We start from the raw sequence: 21,228 nt of genomic DNA on the forward strand, positions 1-21,228 counted from the left end.
CAGAACTGTGTAAATATATGTACGTTTCTACAACAAAATGCTTAATATAATCTGAAAGTATAACTAACCCCGCTTCATCAGAGGCCACAACCTCCCTATATACGTTGTGTCCTCTGATGAAGCAGGGCTACCCTGCAAAACAGCTGTCAGGCCATGCACCTTGCAATCTATGTTGGTTGTTTTGAGGATGCAGTAAAGGTGACATTTTAGACTGCATTGGCTGGTGTCCAGATTGCTGACCTCTGCACACTTTCGTCCTTACACAGCTCTCAATATCCGAAGGCGCAGCTAACGCACCTGCTCCCCTCAACTTCTCAGTTGATCATTTAGTGCTGATCTCTTCTCTTTCAAAATAAAACCTGTTTGTAAGTTGAGTCCTGTGTTAAAGGAAACCAGAGATTAAAGGGATACTGTAGGGGGGTCGGGGGAAAATGAGTTGAACTTACCCGGGGCTTCTAATGGTCCCCCGCAGACATCCTGTGCCCGCGCAGCCACTCCCCAATGCTCCGGCCCCGCCTCCCGTTCACTTTTGGAATTTCAGACTTTAAAGTCTGAAAACCACTGCGCCTGCGTTGCCGTGTCCTCGATCCCGCTGATGTCACCAGGAGCGTACTACGCAGGCCTAGTATGGTATGTGTCTGCGCAGTACGCTCCTGGTGACATCAGCGGGAACAAGGACACAGCAATGCAGGCACAGTGGTTTTCAGACTTTAAAGTTTGAAATTCTAGAAGTGAACGGGAGGCGGGGCTGGAGCATTGGGGAGTGGCTGCGCGGGCACAGGATGTCTGCGGGGGACCGTTAGAAGCCCCGGGTAAGTTCAACTCATTTTCCCCCGACCCCCCTACAGTATCCCTTTAAGAATACTTACCGTTTTATACATACCTGGGGCTTCCTCCAGCCCCATGCACACGGATCGCTCCTACGCCGCCGCCCTCCGCTGCCTCCAGCTCCGGTACCGGGTCCTGTAACTTATTCCACTGGAGGCCAGTCTGACGCAAGAGGAGGTGCACTCTTTACGTATCTCTCCAGCAGCAGCACTAGACTGGCCACAACTGGAGGAAATGATGGAACCCGGTACCAGAGCTGCGGGCAGCGGAGGATGGCAGCGTGGGAGCGATCCAGGCGCATGGGGCTGGAGGAAGCCCCAGGTATGTATAAAACGTTACGTATTCTCAATTCACTTTAAACATGTTGAAATGTGCATAAAATATTTTTTTTGGGACCTGTAATATAAACGCTTTTGTTTGTTGTTTTCAATGTGTTTTTAACTACGTATAATAGGTATTGCATATTGTAAAAAAACAGTATTGTATAATTTGTGACAACTTTGTTTGCATCTCTGAAACATTGTAACTTGAGCAAAACTTAATTCCCCCCCCCCCCCCCCCCCCCCCCAATGATCACACCCCTTCCCTTGCCTCCCCTTGGTGCCCTTAACAGCCTGGTGGCTCATATCTCAAGGGTCATAAAACAAGTGTGATCATCACAGCCTTCACACCCAGAGCAAGTGTAGCCACAAACACACCTGATCTGCGGTATAGTCCCCTGTATCAGAGGAAGGGAAGGTTAGTAGTTGGGGGCCCCCCACAGCTCTGGGCCCCTCTGCAATCACAGGGGCTGCTCCCCTCTAGTTATGCTCCAGCCTTTTATTAATAGAAGGATTAGAACTTAAAGGACAATCATAGCGAAAATTAATGAAATAATGAAATAAAAGATTGTATCTTTCTTCCTACTCCTAAAAATTTAAGATATTCCACAGTTTTATTTTATGTTTAAATCTACTTTTTACGTTTTAACTTTTATTGTTTTGCTCAATGACACATTCATTGAAGTATGCCAGAGCTAAAATCTATGAACTGTTGATCCTTTTTATCCCTTTCCTGCTCTCAGAAGCCATTTTCTGCTAGGAACGTGTTTTATAGTTGGAATTTCAGTCAGGACTGAGTCAGCCACTTACATACCTGATATTTAACTCTTTCAGGCAGAGAAAGAAAAAAAGGAACATAGCATAGTTATTTGGGTGCTAGGCACTGTACATACCTATGTCCATCTCATCATGTCACGTCACCTCTGGTATCCTTTAAGGTGCAGTTAATCACATGTCACGCAGTTGTCTGTAAAGGTGACAACTGACGGTGTACTTCTCATCATACCGCCCACAGGGTAGCATTGCTGCGGCACTTGAGCGGAATGCAGACTGGCAAGGTGCAGAACTTCTGTACCCCGGTAGTAAAGCCAGTGATGGCCGGAGTTGGAGTCGAGGAGTCGGAACAATTGTGGGTATCTGGAGTCGGAGTTGATGGTTTCAATAAACTGAGGAGTCAGATGATTTTATTTTTTTTAAACAAATCCATAGCCTTTGTAAAAATTAGACTAGGGGCCTGTTTCCACTAGTAAATGATGCGGATGCGGCTACCTAGCCCACTTCTCCCGATGCGGAAGCCAATAGTGGAGATGGGACGCGGCTGCGGGCAGATGCGGCCGTGCGAGAATCCGCAGCATGCTGCAGATTCTCGGATCGCTCCGCACAACATGCACGCAGTGGAAACTCTTCCATTGCCGTGCATGTGTTTCAGGACACCCGTGGTGTGATGCGGCTATGTAGCCGCATCGCACCGCTCCTAGTGGAAACGGGCCCTAAGGAGTCGGAGTCAAGGACTCTGAGTCGGAGCAATTTTGGGTACCTGAAGTCAGAATCGGTGGTTTCATAAACTGAGGAGTTGGATGATTTTTGTACCGACTCCACAGCCCTGGATCTGTATTCTGCTGTGTGAATAGCACACACCTGCAGGCACAAGGCTGTGACTATAGTATAAGCGCAGACATAGAACAGGGGACAGCGGAGCTAAGCCCAGCAGATTGCCTGTTTGTTTCTCGCTCAGATCCTGTATGAAAAGCTATCACAAGAGAGCCCTATTAAAGCCGGCGCAGCACCAGTGATATAAATAAGGAGATCCAGGCTGATATAATACACCTCTTACAAGAAAGAAAAGGGAGAGAGGCTGGATTAGTGTCGCAGGAGAAATGCCATTAATGTATACAAAGCAAAGGCTTACAATAGCCAAAGCTATCAAAAAGGGCTTTAGTGCTTCGATTGCTCTTTGGGGCGTCTGTTTATTCTACAATAACGTTAGAAGTCTGGTTAAAGAAACAGCTTATTTATTGCTTACATTTCCTTTTCTTCAATTGTACCGCAAAATAAAACGCCAAGTGAATAGTAGAATTACTGTAATATACCAGCAACATGGAACTGGGTTTGCATTTAAAGTAACGCAAAACATGTTAGTATTGTATATGGTGTGAAGGGCTGTGGCATCTCCTGCGGGATCAATTAGCTGAAAGCTTCTCCTCAACTTGTCCTGGAAATGTACTTTGATCCTCTCTACCCTCATACAGTTCAAGAGCACCTCCCCCCACCTCCCACTTCCTTCCTCAGCCAATCCTCCATTCTGTGGAGTGGAGTGTAAGAAGGACTGAGCAGTGGTGATATTCTGGATGCCTGACGCAGCCACACCCACACAGCCCAATTCTAAGCTGCATGCAATTTATATGTAAGCCGGGGAAGAGGGATGTCAGGTTAAAATTCTTACCAGTTATGAGGTCATCTCTTGAGGCAAGTGATCACTCCGCCCCCTTAAAGGGAATCTGACATGAAAATAAACTTATGATATAATGATTTGTAGGTGTAGTACAGCTAAGAAATAGAACATTAGCAGCAAAGTTATGAGTCTCATATTGTTTCCAGTACAGGAAGAGTTGAGAAATGTCTCTTGTTATCTATGCAAAAGAGCTTCTCTGAGCTCTCCAACTAATTTAGTCAGAGAGCAGTGCTATTTTCAGAAGCACTTACACATCAAAGGAACAGTGAATTGCTGGGTCATTTTGCAGCAATTGTCAGTAAGGGCCGCTTTTAATAAAAAAAAAAAGAGGAACAATTTGAATTTTTTTTCACTTGCCAAATATGAACATTTACAAAAAAAGACATAATGGAAAGGCATAAAAAAATGCACATAAAGCGCATCAGAAAAAAACGCAAATGCATGAAAAAAACAAGAAAACGCACATGGCAGAAATCTGATGCTGGCCTGCATAGGCGAACAGCTTGCTGCAAATAGCTATGGGCAGCCTGGCCCTGTACTACTTCCGGGTCGCTATGTCCCTCAGTAGTAGGCATGCCTTGGCCTGCATGCATTCATTAGTACGCCTGCTCTGGCCAGGCGGTGCGCGTCCTTGATTGCGTGCCTGTGGCCGGGCACGCTTTGCGCATGTGCTTGCTGTCACAAAGTGTGCCTGGCCACAGGCACCAATCAAGGACGTGCACCGCGAGTACAGGGCATGCGTACTACTGAACGTCTCTGGGCCAGCGCCTTTCGTACTACTGAGGGACATAGCGACCCGGAAGTAGTACAGGGCCAGGCTACCCATAGCTATTTGCGGCAAGCTGTTTGCCAAAAGCAAAAGCAGTTTCTGGCGTCCTGCTTCCATGCGGCCCTGCTTTTGGTTTCCATGGGGTGGTTTTACCTGGCTTGATATGTGTCCAGATGATGATTATTACTTCTTCATGTAACCTGTGTAGATTTTCATTATATAAAGGCCCGAAGAAGGGTCTCCTACCCAAAACAAATCGATGTTGTTGCCTTTTCTACTATAAATCGTTTTCTTCTATAAATTATTAAGCACCATACCACGTGATGTGTTTTGTCTGTGGATATTTCTATGGAATCGTCTATGGCCTAGGTTCTCAACGTGTGGTACGTGTACCCCAGGGGGTACTTCTGATGGTTCCAGGGGGTACTCGGACTGAATATACTTAACCAAGAATAACAAATTTAGAGTTTTAGAAAATGATAAATCTTATTTAAACAACACCAAATTAGTATTTTAGCTAATGAAAAGCAATAGCAAATGCTTGGAAATTGTTTAGAAGCAATTATCATCTACTACGATTAAATATATATTTGTCAAGGGGTACTTGTGATAATGTTTACTATGCTAGGGGGTACTTGGTGAGTTCAGTGTTTTTAAAAGGGGTACATACCAATAAAATGTTGAGAAACACTGGTCTATGGCAGTAATTTGCAAACTTGGCTCTCCAGCTGTTAGGGAACTACAAGTCCCACAATGCATTTGCCTTTATGAATCGTAACTTTGGCTATCAGACTCCCGCAATGCATTGTGGGACTTGTAGTAACAGCTGGAGAGCCAAGTTTGCAGATCACTGGTCTATGGAGTAAAGAGTTTTGTTTATATTTTTCTGCACTTATTTGGGACATTAAAATAAAAAGTTCATCAGTATTTTTTGGCTTCCTGTTTGTTCTTGTTGTATATCCCTGGTTATGCAATACTGATTACAGTGGTGTATGTGGTCCACCAGCAGGGATTATCTGTGAACTTTAGATCTCCCAAATACTATACTACTAAATGCTCTAGAGCCTAGGTTCTCAACGTGTGGTACGCTTACCCCAGTGGGTACTTCTGATGGGTCCAGGGGGTACTCGGGCTTGATATACTTAACCAAGAATAACAAATTTAGAGATTTAGAAAATTATAATTCTTATTTAAACAACACCAAATTAGTATTTTAGCTAATTAAAAGCAATAGTAAATGCTTGCACATTGTTTAGAACCAATTATCATGTACTACGATTAAATATATATATTTGTCAAGGGGTACTTGTGATCATGTTTACTATGCTAGGGGGTACTCTGAGTACAGGGATTTGAAAGGGGTACACACTAATAACATGTTGAGAAACACTGCTCTAGAGGACCCAGAAACTTCCTTCTCCTTAGGTGATTATCTGTTGTTTTTTTGTTTTGTTTTTTAACCTATTGGGGACAGCCGTAGGTTGAATCAACGTCCGGCAGGTGGTGGTACCGTTCTGACCGGACGTTGATTCTACGTCCGCGCTAAAGAACCGCTCCCGACGTGATCGTGCGCACCCGAGAGGGGAGATTAAGCTGTCATATGACAGCTGGCATCTCCCCAGAGTGATCAGCAGCCATCGCGTATGGCTGCTGATCACGTGATCACTACGATCGCCGTCGGATCGTAGTGATCACTTTGACAGCGGCGGCAGGGGGGAAAAGAAGAGGATCCACTCACCTCCCTGCTGTTCCACCAACGATCGGTGCCCCCCTCCGCTCTGGCCGGCATCTCTGCTCCGTCTGACGTCAACGCCGGGTCCCGGCTTGATGACGTCATCAAGCCGCGACCCGACCTGAGCGTCATTTGGAGCAGAGGTGCCGGCTGGAGAAGAAGGGGGTTACTGCGGCTCATCGCTGGAGCCTGGAAGGTGAGTGATGGCTTCCAGCTACAGGGGGGACACCTGCCTCCATGGGGGACACACAGCCCAGCACACCACAGGCGGGATCCGGCCGCCCGACCCCCCCCCCCCCCAAACGCGCGCACCCCCCTCCACCGCAAAATGCCCTGGTCCTCAAGGGGGTTTAGGCGGCCGGTCCCGAAGTGGTTAATAATGCTTCAGACTCCCTTTAAAGAAAAACAGTTATTTCTTATAGTTGATACAAATCCTGCAATAAATCTGCAGTGTGTCTACTTCCTGCTTTCATGGAAGCAGAAATGGGGTTAACATTCTGTGTTTACAAACTTGCTGCTCTGTCAAGACAGTTGTGATTGGACACAGATGAGGGGGGGGGGGGGTAGACAGGCTAAATTCTCTAAATACATACAGGGTGCATTTCTCTCTTCTGTCTTGTGCAAGAGTTCAGGTCCACTTTAAATCTAGCGTGGCACAGAACACTTCCATACATCAAGCACTGGATAAGTAGGGCAGTGCTGAACTAGTGTCACTTTTCCAGATGACAAGCTGAGTTGCCTTTAAGCCTGTCACAAGCCCTGATGAAAGCCATTATCACTTGTTACAAGAATCACACTGATAAGTAAATGTGTTGACACCTAGACATGAATAGGGAAGTGCCACCTGCTACTTGGTAAATGCATTGGGCTGGATTCCTTGTAGGTGTGATTAACCTCCTCTGGTCCCCATTGTGCTGCGCCACAATGCCTGTTTATATTGTCCTTCCGCGGAATCCATCTTTATCTCCCGTCAGCACAATGTTTTCTAATCCGCATTGACGTTGGGTGAAGCCCCCTCTTTACAGCGGCCCATTGTGGGGAGGATAATGATAGGGATAAAAAGGCAGCAGCAATCTTTTTTTTTACTTTGCTCTACAAATTGCCTCTTTCTCTTGTCTTTTGTCTCCTGTCTCCCTCCGCAGGCTGTGCAGGGTATGCTGGCCTCGCTCCATTCAGAACTTGACATTCAAAGGTACTTGATGAGAATTGAATCCTCTCGGAGAGTTAGTACATCATTCCTCCTTTTCTTCTGCCTTGTTTTACTCACTGCCATGTTTACTAACCGCGTGCCGTGTTGTGCCGTGTGCTGCTTTGTCCTAACGTGGGTGAAAATCGGCATGGATTAACCGAAAGGTCGTTTTAGTTTGAAAGCATGACTGTACTTTATTTCACAGACGTAAGATTATCAGATTATTTGTCTCCCACTCCGCCTTCAAAGTGAATTAAGAAAACTTAATTGAACCGTCCAGCTTGCATCAATGGGGTAGAGAAGTAAACCTAGTATTAAAGTGTACCCGAGGTGTATAAAAGTTAAACACTTAAAGGACAACTGAAGCTAGAGGGATATGGAGGCTGCCATATTATTTCCTTTTAAGCAATACCAGTTACCTGGCAGTCCAGCTTATCCTCTGCCTTTTCATACTTTTAGCCATAGACCCTGAACAAGCATGCAGCAGATCAGGTGTTTCTGACATTACTGTCAGTTCTGACAAGATTAGCCACAGGCTTGTTTCTGGCGTGATTCAGACACTACTGCAGCCAAATAGATCAACAGGGCTGCCAGGCAACTGGTATTGTTGAAAAGGAAATAAATATGGCAGCCTCTATAATATTCTCACTACAGTTGTCCTTTAAAGGCTCATACACACGTCCAAGTTAATGCACAACCCACCGCACAACATGACCAACCACACAACAAGTTGTTTACATGACAAGTAGGTACACACGCGCCAACCAACTAAACAACCAACTCACTTCAATACTATGCGTGCCAGCTAAATGACAAAGTGCACAACATGTCCGCATTCAAAAGCAACAAAGTTGTTCAAAAGACTTGTACACACATGGCCAACGATAGTTGTGCAGGTTGATCCACCGGTTGGATCTGACAAACAACCTGTTATCAGTTGGCCATCTGGTTGTTTGTCAGCTGTACACACGCCCAACTTATCTTCCAACAGACCAAGTTTGGAAGATAGTTGGGACAAATTGTTGGTGTGTGTGTATGAGGTAAAGCCTCTAGATCCTATAGAGCAGCGTTGAGCAAACTACGGCCTGAATCCAGGCCGCGGTTGGGTGGCCAGATTCCTCTTCTCCCTTACTACAGAGTTGCGAGCAGGCGATATAAAGAGGGTTAACTCACCTAATCGCAGCTGCCAGCGTTGGGTCTCCTTGGCCACAGCAGCATCACATGACTGTCAGGATATGCCAGCCTGTAATACGTTAGCATGTCCTGACGTTGTGTCACGTGTCCCCGCTGTGGCCATTGGGACCCAACTCTGGAAACGGCGATTAGGTGAGTTGACCCTCTTCGTATCGCCTGCTTGCAACTCTGCAGGGAGGGAGAAGAGGAATCTGGACACCCAGAGGCAGCCCGGGGTCTGGCCATAGTTTGCCCAGCGCTGCTTTATAGGATCCATGAAGACCCAACACTAGATTTTAGGTGTGTTGACCCCCTTCGTATCCCCTGCTCACAACTCTGCAGGGAGGGAGGAGGGTGATTTAAAAAAAAAAAGGGTATGCAGCCCACAGCGGGTGGCCCGGGCCACTTAAACTTTGCTCAGGCCTGCTATAGAGGCTTCCCACACCATCCTTTGCTCCCCCATCACTGAGTGCGTAGCCCTGAAGAGAGACCCCACTCTTCTTCAAGCACAAGCGTAGCCGTACTGTGCAAGCATGGCTGCGCCTGCACAGTTAGCTGGAGCCACTCGTGCTCCTGCACAGGGGTTGCCATGCTCGCGTTGATGCAGCACATGGCTGTTTATACATACCTGGGGCTTCCTCCACCCACATCCTCACGGATCACTCCCACGCCACCGTCTTCAGTCTTTTCCTTCTTTGGCCACTCCCTCTTCAGTACCGGGTCTCGTAACTTCAGCCAGTAGCGGCCAGTCTACGCAAGAGATGTGCGTCCTCTGCGTATCTCTCCAGTGGCTGCTGGAGAGATATGCAAAGAGCTCAATTCTCTTACATCAGACTTGCCGTGACTGGCTAAAGTTACCGAACCCGGTACCGAAGAGGGAGAAGACTGAGGACGGCGGCGTGGGAGCGATCCATGCGGATGGTGCTGGAGGAAGCCTCAGGTATGTATAACACTTTTAATTGAATCCAGCTCTGATACCCTTTAATGTACCCCTGAGTTGGTGAAAAATAAATTAAATGAAGACCATGGATGGCTAGATGACCTAATCCTGAGAAGACTGATGCTGTTCATTGTCTTCAGGGCCTCTCCTGTTCCCTATCCCTGGTCCTCTTCTTCGACTGACATTCTCTGTCAAAGAGCCTCTCGGAAGTTTCCCCCAGTGGTGACGTACGATGCAGGACTGCGCCTGCCCAAGTTCCAAACCATGTGTGCGTAGCAAAATAAATCAATTTCTTTCACTGCCTATGTGCGGCACTTGCACACGCTCATAGAAACAAACACTCATTACCTCTTAGGGGAGCTTCCAGGAGGCTGTGGAGGGAAGAGGATCAAGAACTGCGAACGAGAGGAATCCAGATTCAAAGGGCAATGAGCAGCATCAGGCTTCTCCGGATGAGGTAATCTAGCCCTGGGCTTACTTCCATTATCTTTCAACAATTCAGCGATACTTTAAGGCAACAAGATTTGAACCCTGGTCTCCTGTGTCAGAGGCAGAGCCCTCAACCATTACACTATCCAACCAGTGGGTTTGTGAGCAGCACAAAGTTATGAACTCTTTATAGAGGCCCTACCAAGATGGGAAAGGGGGTCACTTTCAAACTGAGAGAAACTATGGAGGGACAATATTAGGGGCACTAGAAAGAGAGGCAGTGTTTCTAGACAAAATAAGACTGGATAAGCTACTGAGGTGTGGTGCTGCTTCAGAAGGACTCGGCTACACATCTGTGGAATAGAAGCCCTCCTCCAATTTTACACTTGGCCTCATCATTTGTCTCCTGCTACTTTTTTAGGTGTCTGAGCAGCACTGTATCTGCACCAGCAGTGTGACCATTCTCCAAGTCATCTAGTATTGGTCAGTGTGACCTTGAATAAGAAACACAAGCTTCTTTCTAAATGCACATCGCACAATGAGCACATGACCCACTGTTCCTAGAAGATCCATTTCAAGGGACATTTTTGCCACGGATATAATAAAGCATTTTACATCTTTGGCTGTGAGAAGTTGTTAACAGAGCCTATCACAAACCAAAAGAAAAGAAAGCGAATGAATGAATACACCACCAGAGGTCATCTTCTGTTACAAATGCATATCAAAAGCAGTAGTCTTAAGGTGCCCATACACCATTTGATTTTCCCTGGCAGAGTCGATCACTGTGATTGAATCTGCTGAAGGTCGATATTCCAACATGGTTGCCTGATCGTAATTCCAATTGTTTTCCTTACAAAATTAAAGATCAGAACAGCAGGACAGTACATTTTAGTCGAAAGGGTACAGGGGCACGCCAGTATGTATGCCCAGAGCTAGTGATGGGGTCCCCAGGTCTCCCCCAGCTAATACTATTTCCCCCGAGAAACCTGCAGAGTATTAACTGCAGCGGAACATACTCAGCTGTTTGTCCAGGGTGCTTCTTCTATGTCCCTGGTGCCCTTAATCAGTGACCCGGCGGTGTAACATGAGTACATACACAGGATTCAAGGGGAGTGATTCGCCGGGCAGATCCAGGCTGCTGAAATAATTCAGAGCAAACTGAGTTGGTCTTCAGAGCTTTCCTATTGGACAGTGAAGCTACGTATCACACCATAACCCAATAAGAAGTCTTGGAGATGAAAGAGATAGAACCAAGGTCGATCTTTACTAGAAAAGCCACCAGTTGCATATTACCTCAGGAACCTCTATCTGCAAAACTACTGATCATTTGACATGAAGTCTTTGTTGCTGCTAACATCATATTATGTATTGTTCCATCGTATGCTCAGTTTGGATTGCTCAGGTTTGTGACAAGAAGACCTTGAAGCAAATCTAAAGTGAGGAAACTCACTTCAGGTTAGATACATACCTATATAGAGGGAAGGCCCTGTTTACCATAAAGCCTTCCCTGTCCTCGGCTCTTCCCGTAGTTCCTGCACCTTTCCTGGTTAAAGACATGCAACCTGCTCTTACACACTTTTTGGGCAGCCTTCAGAACTACTTGTGTCTCAAGAAGTTACAAAGACAAGAGTATCTGGGTTTGCACATGCGCAGTACGGATGTGCACGTCTATGGAACTACTCAAGAAAGCGAGTAATTCTGAAGGCTACCTGAGGAGTACCGAAGACACAGCCGGTCACATAACTTCAACCGGGGATGGAGCAGGAATGCCGGTATTGGTACTTGTATCCAGAGCCTTCCCTTTACTTAGGTTTGTAGCTAACCTGAAGTGAGTTTCCTCACAGGTTTGCATTAAAACTAAACTTTAGATGAACAGCTAAGTACACAGTCAGTGTAGTAACCACAAGTCAAGGAACCCCACAGAGAAATTTTCATGTGGCCTCCTAGCCAAGGAATCTTCATTCAATCATGGATAAGAGGACATAATCAACCCCCTCTATAAATACAACTCATAATCCATGAAGATATATAGTCACCCTCAATCCATCAGCGTCCAGTTATCACCACTACAACAGAATATATGAAAGAGGCCATAGGCATGCATGTAAGGATGTAACTGGGCACCTCCAAACCCTTTGCCTAAAAGAGGCCCAGTAATTATAATGCATATTTACAGCACCGATGTATTCCATAGAGTTTCCAGAGAACAAGTCCCATTAATCACTACCACAGTCTTGAGGAAAATCAACTTGCCTACTAGTTTGAGAGATGAGGGAGAATTGACTCCAAGCAGATAGTGCCCTGGCTGAGATGCAGTCCTGAGACTCCAATGCAAGATGTGAGGGCTAACCGCTTGGCCACCATGAATTGTAGTGCCAAAAATTTGCTGTGATTCACATTAGACGCCCCCACCTATCCTGACTACCTTCCTAGCCCCTAAAAATGTTTGACATCTTCTTTTCAGCTTCTCAAGTATCACTGTGTTAGAAAGTGCCAGTATCTTAAGTCTGGATAGTAGCTTTCTCCATCTGCACACCAGGATAATCCAGTGCCAAAAATAACTGCTCTGCTGGGCATGACAGGTCCTCATCAGTAACTCCAGCCTCTCTGAGAGATCATTCCAAGGCAAGCCCGTGAGCATTGGATAGTAAAGCTTGTATAAACAGTACACAGGTCAGGCTGCTCACTTTTACTGAACAGTTTATGCTGATAAAGCAATGTAAAAGCCTTGCTAAAATTGCAGCAGACAGCTCCCGTTAATTGCAGAGTGAGCGCATCCAACCGTCTTGGCGACGGGGGCACCAAATTATACCTAAAAATGTAATAGTGTCGTAGACGTGACCTCCAGATGGAATTCACTCTGCCTTGGCTATTTTTGCCACACAATTACAGTTTAATAGCGGCAACAGAAACTGACAATAGTTGGAAGACAACGTGCTCCGCTAATGAAAATGTAACTAATAAAATGCAAAGTATTCTTAGAATCTGAGGCCTAGAAATAGCTTTAATGACATAATACATCTGGCTAAACAATGCTGCAGTAATCACAGTTTTTGTTGCAGGGTGTGATGGGAAATTGTCACTCATACACAAAACGGGGCTGCCATTCTGGGAACAAATTAAAGGGAGGGGAAAAAAACTCAGCTGACATTACACTTTGGCCTCAATTCTGGTAGGATTATCAAACAAATTACCTCATGTGAGGTAATTTCCATGATTTCTGAGGAAAGCCAGACTGAATGCTCAGTTGGGGATTTTATCAGGGCTGATAACAAGCAGGCTAAGCATTGAAGAATGAAACAGAGAGCAGGGTAGGTGTTTTCTGTAATGTTCCCACTGATATATATCATAAAATACACGAGGGTGTTTCGTCCCTGGTTCACTTTAAAACATTGTCCTCTTTTTAAGAGAAGGTAGCGATTATTTACCCTCTTTGGTGCCCACAAAAAGAGAAGGATATTACAAATAACCATAGATCTCTAAAAAAAAATATCGACACTTAGGCTCAATTAATTTCGTCAACAAATTTTCACTTCCTCAGGAGTTTTCAGCACTAAGGATGGCCATTCAGCCCAAGAGCAATGACATATGAACATCAAGTGATATTGAGAAAATGACCAGGAATTTTACCAATCCTAAGGAATCTGCACATGCTCGTTAGTCCCGGGGTACATGGCACTGCTATGTGGAAATAGCACAGTGACTGATATCTTGAGTGTAGAAACATACCCCTATTAAAGTCCCAGGACCATCCCTCTTTTGCTTCCATGTTCGTGTAGCTTCTTAAAGAGGAGCTGTTAGGTATAGGGTCTCAGAGAAAAAAAAACATATATCAGTAGCTAAATATTGGCTGTACTTACATTACATATTTCACAGAATTTTTATATAGTATTTGCAGAGAATGATGCTCCTGACAGCTCATGGCAGGTTCCATGTTTGTCTGTCTTGTATGAAGCCAATTGTGATGTCATATCCTCCCTTACCTTGCTTCCTGATGATTCGACTCACAAAAAACATCAGGATCAAAGATCCTAATGGTTCATGATCCGGGCAACACTACTGTGCAGTGAATATTAATTAGCCATGTGGCTAGGAGCAATTGCGGACTCCTGCAGTATACTCTAATGGAACATGTGCCCTGTGAACAGCACATTGATTTTTCAGTGCTGTGAGTTCTGGGCTGCGTTACAAGCTGCTGTAACATGAGCCTGTAACTTCTCACTGTGAAAGCAGCCTTAGGGCGGGATAGGGAAATAAAAGAGAGGGCCAAGGGAGTGCACTGAGGAGAAGAAGCAGCCCCAGAATGCTTTGCAGTATCTGTTATGCGTCCTGCCGGCCTCCTTAGGAGCTTGGGAATACGGAGCCTTGCTGTTCAGCAAACATCAAAGTAAGGGCCCTTTTCCACCTGCAATCGCTAGCGTTCACGCTGAACGCTAGCGATTGCTGAATCGCAAAACCGGCGATTCCCCCGACGTTTGCGGCCGCGATTTTGCTATGCTATGCACTGCATAGCAAAATCGCGGCAATTATCGCTCCGCCGCGCGTTCGCGTTCCCGACAAAAGCGAATCGCGGTAGTGGTAATGACCTACCGCGATTCCTATGTTAAAAAGCAAGCGGTTTGCGGTTTTGCGATTCAGCCAGCGCTGGTGGAAAAGGGCCCTAAGAGAGATTTTTAACTTCAGTATTGCCTTTTTGGCTTCCTTTTAAACTGTTTAACACAGGAGAATAAAGGTTTAAATTAGCTTTTTCAGCCTGACAGTTACTCTTTAAATCTTCCAGCAAGCTACATCTGGGAGAGTCTTTAGTCCTCTTCAGTGTTCCAGAATTCCCTGTCCCCCTCCACATTGCTTGCTCTTTTTTTTTTCACTCAGTCCAGTTAAAGTGGAAATACAGACAATTGTGGTCTGTCAGATATGTTAAGGTAAGAGCAGCAGCACAGGGGGACTCGAATTGTGGTACACCCCATGTTAGCTGCACTCCATGGGTACACTCATTGTCTGTGTAGGAAGCCTCCACAGCTAGCACAGCGACCACAAACTCAGATTGGCCTTGTTACGGCTCATTGGTTTGTCCAAATGCTTGTAAAAATGTGGAGCCAACAAAACGATGTTGTTTGGCGGCGTTGTGTTTATCTGATGCCGTTATGTGACTTTGAGACTGTTTCCTTTAATTCTAGCTCGTGTGGACATTATTTAAAGGATTTATTAAAAATAATTTATAAAGTTATAATATGCAATTGGATTTCAGTCATGATCAGTAAGTGATCCTGTAGTCCACTTGTTGTGTTTTTCACCTATTTAGTGCTGACGGCATCTAACCACGAGTTGTATCCTTTTATTTTACAGACGAAAAGTCCCAAACTTTCCTCCAGCCCGCAGCCCAGCCTAGGGGAGCCGGCAGAACAGCTCTCTGAGGCATCAGCTGACTCTGGAGACGCCATGTTTGAAGGGGAATCTACACTGCCTTTCGTCAGAGGCAGTCGAACGAGAGCGAGTCTCCCCGTCGTCCGATCGACCAATCAGACGAAAGAGCGGTCACTAGGTAAGACGTTCATCAGTTGTTGGTTGCTGGAAATGTCATTTGTGTTCGGTTCATGTTTTTGTTGATGATCCATAACCTGTACATGTTTACTATAGAAGGTAGCGGGACGGAGTGCGTCTGTTGCATTACAGTTGTCAGCCATAAACTGGAGTGCAAGTACTATATGCTAGTTGTCAGCCATAGACTGAGTTTCCCGTGTTGTATCCCTGTTGTCAGCCACAGACTGGGGTTCCTGTGTAACAAGTTTCTAGATGTAGACTGGTGTGCCAGTTCTGTATGCCAGTTGTCAGCCATAGACTGGGGTTCCTGTGATGTATGCCAGTTATCAGCCATAGACTGGTGTGCCAGTGCTGTATGCCAGTTGTCAGACATAGACTGGGGTTCCTGTTATGTATGCCAGTTGTCAGCCATAGACTGGGGTTCCTGTGATGTATGCCAGTTGTCAGCCATAGACTGGGGCTCCTGCGATGTATGCCAGTTGTCAGCCATAGACTGGGGCTCCTGCGATGTATGCCAGTTGTCAGCCATAGGCTGGGGTTCCTGTGTTGTATGTCAGTTGTCAGCCATAGACTGAGGTCCCTGTGTTGTATTCCAGTTGTCAGACATAGACTGGTGTGCCAGTGCTGTATGCCAGTTGTCTGCCATTAACTGAGGTTCCTGTGTTGAATGTCAGTTGTAAGATGTAGACTGGGGTCCCTGTGTTCTATGCCAGTTGTCAGACATAGACTGGGGTCCCTGTGTTGTATGCCAGTTGTCAGACATAGACTGGTGTGCCAGTGCTGTACTATAGGTTTAGGGGTGATGTGGATGCCAGTGCTGTATGCCAGTAGTTGGCTATAGGTTTAGGGGTGATGTGGATGCCAGTACTGTATGCCGGTTGTTTGGTATAGGTTTAGGGGTGGAGAGGATGCCAGTGCTGTATGCCGGTTGTTTGGTATAGGTTTAGGGGTGGAGAGGATGCCAGTGCTGTATGCTGGTAGTTGGCTATAGGTTTAGGGGTGATGTGGATGCCAGTACTGTATGCCAGTAGTTGGCTATAGGTTTAGGGGTGGAGAGGATGCCAGTGCTGTATGCCGGTTGTTTGGAATAGGTTTAGGGGTGGAGAGGATGCCAGTGCTGTATGCTGGTAGTTGGCTATAGGTTTAGGGGTGGAGAGGATGCCAGTGCTGTATGCCGGTTGTTGGGTATAGGTTTAGGGGAGATGTGGATGCCAGTGTTGTATGCCGTTAGTTGGGTTTAGGGGTGATATGAATGCCAGTGCTGTATGCCGGTAGTTGGCTATAGGTTTAGGGGTGATGTGGATGCCAGTGCTGTATGCCAGTAGTTGGCTATAGGTTTAGGGGTGGAGAGGAAGCCAGTGCTGTATGCCAGTAGTTGGCTATAGGTTTAGGGGTGGAGAGGAAGCCAGTGCTGTATGCCAGTAGTTGGCTATAGGTTTAGGGGTGATGTGGATGCCAGTACTGTATGCCGGTTGTTTGGTATAGGTTTAGGGGTGGAGAGGATGCCAGTGCTGTATGCCGGTTGTTTGGTATAGGTTTAGGGGTGGAGAGGATGCCAGTGCTGTATGCTGGTAGTTGGCTATAGGTTTAGGGGTGATGTGGATGCCAGTACTGTATGCCAGTAGTTGGCTATAGGTTTAGGGGTGGAGAGGATGCCAGTGCTGTATGCCGGTTGTTTGGAATAGGTTTAGGGGTGGAGAGGATGCCAGTGCTGTATGCTGGTAGTTGGCTATAGGTTTAGGGGTGGAGAGGATGCCAGTGCTGTATGCCGGTTGTTGGGTATAGGTTTAGGGGAGATGTGGATGCCAGTGTTGTATGCCGTTAGTTGGGTTTAGGGGTGATATGAATGCCAGTGCTGTATGCCGGTAGTTGGCTATAGGTTTAGGGGTGATGTGGATGCCAGTGCTGTATGCCAGTAGTTGGCTATAGGTTTAGGGGTGGAGAGGAAGCCAGTGCTGTATGCCAGTAGTTGGCTATAGGTTTAGGGGTGGAGAGGAAGCCAGTGCTGTATGCCAGTAGTTGGCTATAGGTTTAGGGGTGATGTGGATGTCATGCTGTATGCCAGTAGTTGGCTATAGGTTTAGGGGTGATGTGGATGCTAGTGCTGTATGCTGGTAGTTGGCTGTAGTCTGTTAGTTGAGAGGGTGAAAGGAGCTGGTACTACACACTGGTAACTCGCTACAAGCAGAGTGATGGATTCTCTGAACATGCTGTGATCAGTGCTGATGGCGCCCCCCAGAGAGGATATTAGTAGAATACTGACACTCGGAAGGAGAGAAGCTTTGGGTCGCCCCAGCAGCCCTGCAAGAAATCCCCGTTGCTAATCATCATTTCAAACAGGATTAGTTCCACATATTTGCAAATACATGTTAAGCCCGACAAGCCTCCTGTTTAGCCCTTGGGCCGCCTCTGGCATGCTGATTGATTGCAATACAGCTTCAATTCAAATTGTTATTGTATATTTTTGAGGCATTATCTGGTCTGTAGCTGACAAGTGTTTGGAGATTGGTGAATGGAATTTGCATATATGGACAATATACTGTACTTGCTGGTTGTCTGTAATAGCTCTACATGTTTAAAGAGAACCCAAGGCATGTTTGTCAAATCATATTAGAAGACAGAGGCTTCAAGGTTCTGCTGTCCCCCCTTGAAAAAAGCATCAGGCTAGGGACAAGCAGATTGTCGCTAGCCTGCTATTTACCTATGCCTGTCATGCATCGCTGCTCCCCCCACCTCCTGTATAGCGCAGCTCCCCCGCCTGTGTCCCTTCCCTCCCCGGGGCCGTTTCCGATTGGAGGAAGCTTACAGAGGCGGGGTGAGATAGGACACAGGCGGGGAGCACAATAGAAGGCACAATAGAAGGACACAGAGGCTGGTCATTGTACACAAAACATGCCTCTGTGTCCTAAAATGATTTCAAAAACACGCCTCTTCACGGTTCTCTTTTAGTGACTGATTAAAACAGGGGTCTCAAACTCAATTTACCTGGGGGCCGCAGGAGGCAAAGTCAGGATGAGGCTGGGCCGCATAAGGAATTTCACAATCGCGGCGCATCGCCGCCTCTGCCCGCCCCTCTCACTCTTCCTTCACAGAGAGGGGCGGGGAGAGGCGGCGATTGACGTCAGGGGCAGAGCTGAAGCTGAAAGCTCTGCCCCTTTCAGGAAATGCCAGCGGATTGCCCCCGGGCAATTTGGGGGCTCTGCAGCCCTCGTTTAGCGGCGGGGATGCGGCGGATTACTTGGGAGCACTGAAGCGAACTATAAGGAAGCTTTTTCCAGCGAGGGCCACAAAATATTGCATCGAGGGCCGCGAGTTTGAGACCCCTGGATTAAAAGGTTACGTTTTAGGTTGGACAAGAAAGGCAAATGAGGATGCACACCTTTGACAATAGAGTACCCAAGCAGCTCGGGGTGACCCAAAACCACTAGGAAAGTATAGGGGACTAAAAGAGACCAAAATGCCCTCCTAATAAAACGCAATGCTTGGTGTAATTTTCCTTCTTAAAACAGAAGGTATTTGTGATAATTCAAATTAAACTACCTCCCGACCGCCTCACTCTGATGGGCGGTGGGAGGGTGGCGCCGCCAGGACCACATAACACCGATTGGCGTCAAGTCCTAGAGGCGGGGATTTGCAGGGAACGCGCGCTCGTTTCCTGCTAGGAGACAGAGCGGGTATCCGTGATCAGCCTGACGGCCGCTATCGGTGCTGGCAGGCTGAATAAAAATAAAAGCGGTTTACATTTGTACAGCGCTGTGATCTAGTGCAGCAGTGTACAGGGGACTCCTTTGTCACTCACTGTAACTGTCCCCAGGAGTGGCTCACAATCTAATCCCTCTTATAGGCTCTTATAGGCTGATGCTGTAGTGTATGTATCGCAGACAGGGCCAATTTAAGGGGGAAGATTTTTTATTTAAAAAAAAAAAAATCTTTTAAAATTAATTTGAAAAAGATAAAAATCGCACCAGCAATCAGAGACCACCAAAAAAATGTTCTATTAGTGCAAAAAAAGGGGGTAAAATTAATTTTTAAAAATTCTGGCTAATCTCATTAGGCATGTAACAGCCAAAAGGCAACAGGTCCAATATATGAACAGAGTATCAGAGAGGTACATCAACCATCATATTACAAAGACAGCGTACGGCATTTTGAACAAAAAGTCCTGTATCAATGGGATCTAAGCGGGGAGGCAGCTCAGGCAGTGCAGGCAGCAGAGATGAGTTTTAAGCTGGATTCGCAGTGATCAGTTGCATCACACATGCGTTAAAATCAGGGCTGTGGAGTCGGTCCAAAGATCATCTGACTCTGACTCCTCAGTTCATGAAACTACTGACTCCATGTACCACAAATTGCTCCAACTCCTCAACTCCGATTTCTTAGTCTAATATTTACCAGGGCTGTGGATTTGGTACAAAAATCATCCCACTCTGTTTCCGACTCCTCAGTTTATGAAACCACTGACTCCAGGTACCAAAAATTGCCCCGACTCCACAGCCCTGGTTAAAATGGCATACAGGTAAAAACTACGCTTGGAAATTTGGGCACAGGATGAGGCCGAAAAACTGCTCACCCAGCTCCTGCAGAAGTCCCGGCGGCGTTAATTACTATTCCCCCTCCAGGCCACCACGGACACCAGGGAAAGGCGTAAATCGGCTGCTGGCTACACTGTATTAAAACTAATTTGGCCACCATCTTTAGCCAGCGCTCAATTGCCTTCTGAGCGCTTCTATAGCTGTAATTCACATTGCAGCCTATGGCGGCACCCAAATTTCCCGCCGCCTGTTTGTTCTGTTTTGTTAAAATGTGTTTGAACTGCAATAGAGACCGAGCATAGACTTAAAGAGGAACTTCATTGAAAATAATGTAATAAAAAAAGTGCTTAATGATTTAGTTAGTTTAGGCCCATTGTAAAATCTTTCTTCTCCCTGATTTACATTTTGACATTTATCACATGGTGACATTTTTACTGCTGGCAAGTTATGTCAGTGGAAGTAGCTGCTGCTTGCTTTTTTTGGCAGTTGAAAACAGCTGTAAACAGCTATTTGCCACAATGCAATGAGGTTCAGAGACGGGAAACTGTCAGGACTATGGTCATGATATCACAAAGTGGGAGGAGTTTCACCACAATATCAGCCATACAGACCCCCCTGATGATCCGTTTGAGAAAAGGAAAATATTTCTCATGGGAAAGGGGGTATCGGCTACTGATTGGGAGGAAGTTCAATTCTTGGTTACGGTTTCTCTTTATATTCTCTTTTTTTATAGTATATTGTCTGCTGGGGCTTAGTGCTTTCTGTAGATATTATGATGATTATTTGTTTTATATGGTATATAGCACCAACATCCTCTGTAGCTCTATTTTTAGTGCAAAACAGGCAATAGTGGAGAGGGATAGATCCAGGAGCAAGTCAACACACTGTACAATCAGGACATGCAGCTTCGACTAAACTTGTGAGCTTACAATCTAGAATCTGTAATGCTGGAGATGCACAGAGTTTTTTTTTTTGGTCAGATAGATGGCGCGATAGATAATTTCCGGTCCGATCTGATTTCCCTCATTTTTCAGATCGATTTTCTGATCACTTCTAGATTAAACGATCAGAAAAACAATCGAAAATCAGTTTGGACCTATCTATTGAGCCATGTATCTGCTGAAAAAACCCATGGTGTATTCCCAGCATTATACAGGGATGTTGTTTATAAGGTACAGTAAACTCTGCTATACAGTAGTAAACCTCTGGCAATAGTAAACCCAGTCCTCAGATCCCGAACATGCTCCTGTGTGAATATACCAGGTATGACAAAGTATGTCAACTTCTGTATAGTAAACTTCTGATACACTATAGTAAACTACC

General features: G+C 46.0%; 1 protein-coding gene across 19 annotated transcripts in view; it reads left to right on the forward strand.

Moving 5' to 3' along the window:
• KIAA1217 (KIAA1217 ortholog) overlaps positions 1-21,228 on the forward strand; it is a 798,974-nt gene that overhangs the window by 478,626 nt on the left and 299,120 nt on the right. For 13 of the 19 annotated variants that reach the window (XM_068235624.1, XM_068235630.1, XM_068235626.1 and 10 more), the window contains 2 exons: positions 7,244-7,324; positions 15,179-15,374. In XM_068235624.1, coding sequence (XP_068091725.1) covers positions 7,244-7,324; positions 15,179-15,374 — 277 coding nt within the window. Of the gene's footprint in view, positions 1-7,243; positions 7,325-15,178; positions 15,375-21,228 lie in introns of those variants that run through there. The other 6 variants (XM_068235619.1, XM_068235642.1, XM_068235641.1 and 3 more) reach the window with 2 other exon arrangements.

This window comes from Hyperolius riggenbachi, chromosome 5, assembly GCF_040937935.1.
Source record: "Hyperolius riggenbachi isolate aHypRig1 chromosome 5, aHypRig1.pri, whole genome shotgun sequence".
NCBI classification, from domain to species: Eukaryota; Metazoa; Chordata; class Amphibia; order Anura; family Hyperoliidae; genus Hyperolius; species Hyperolius riggenbachi.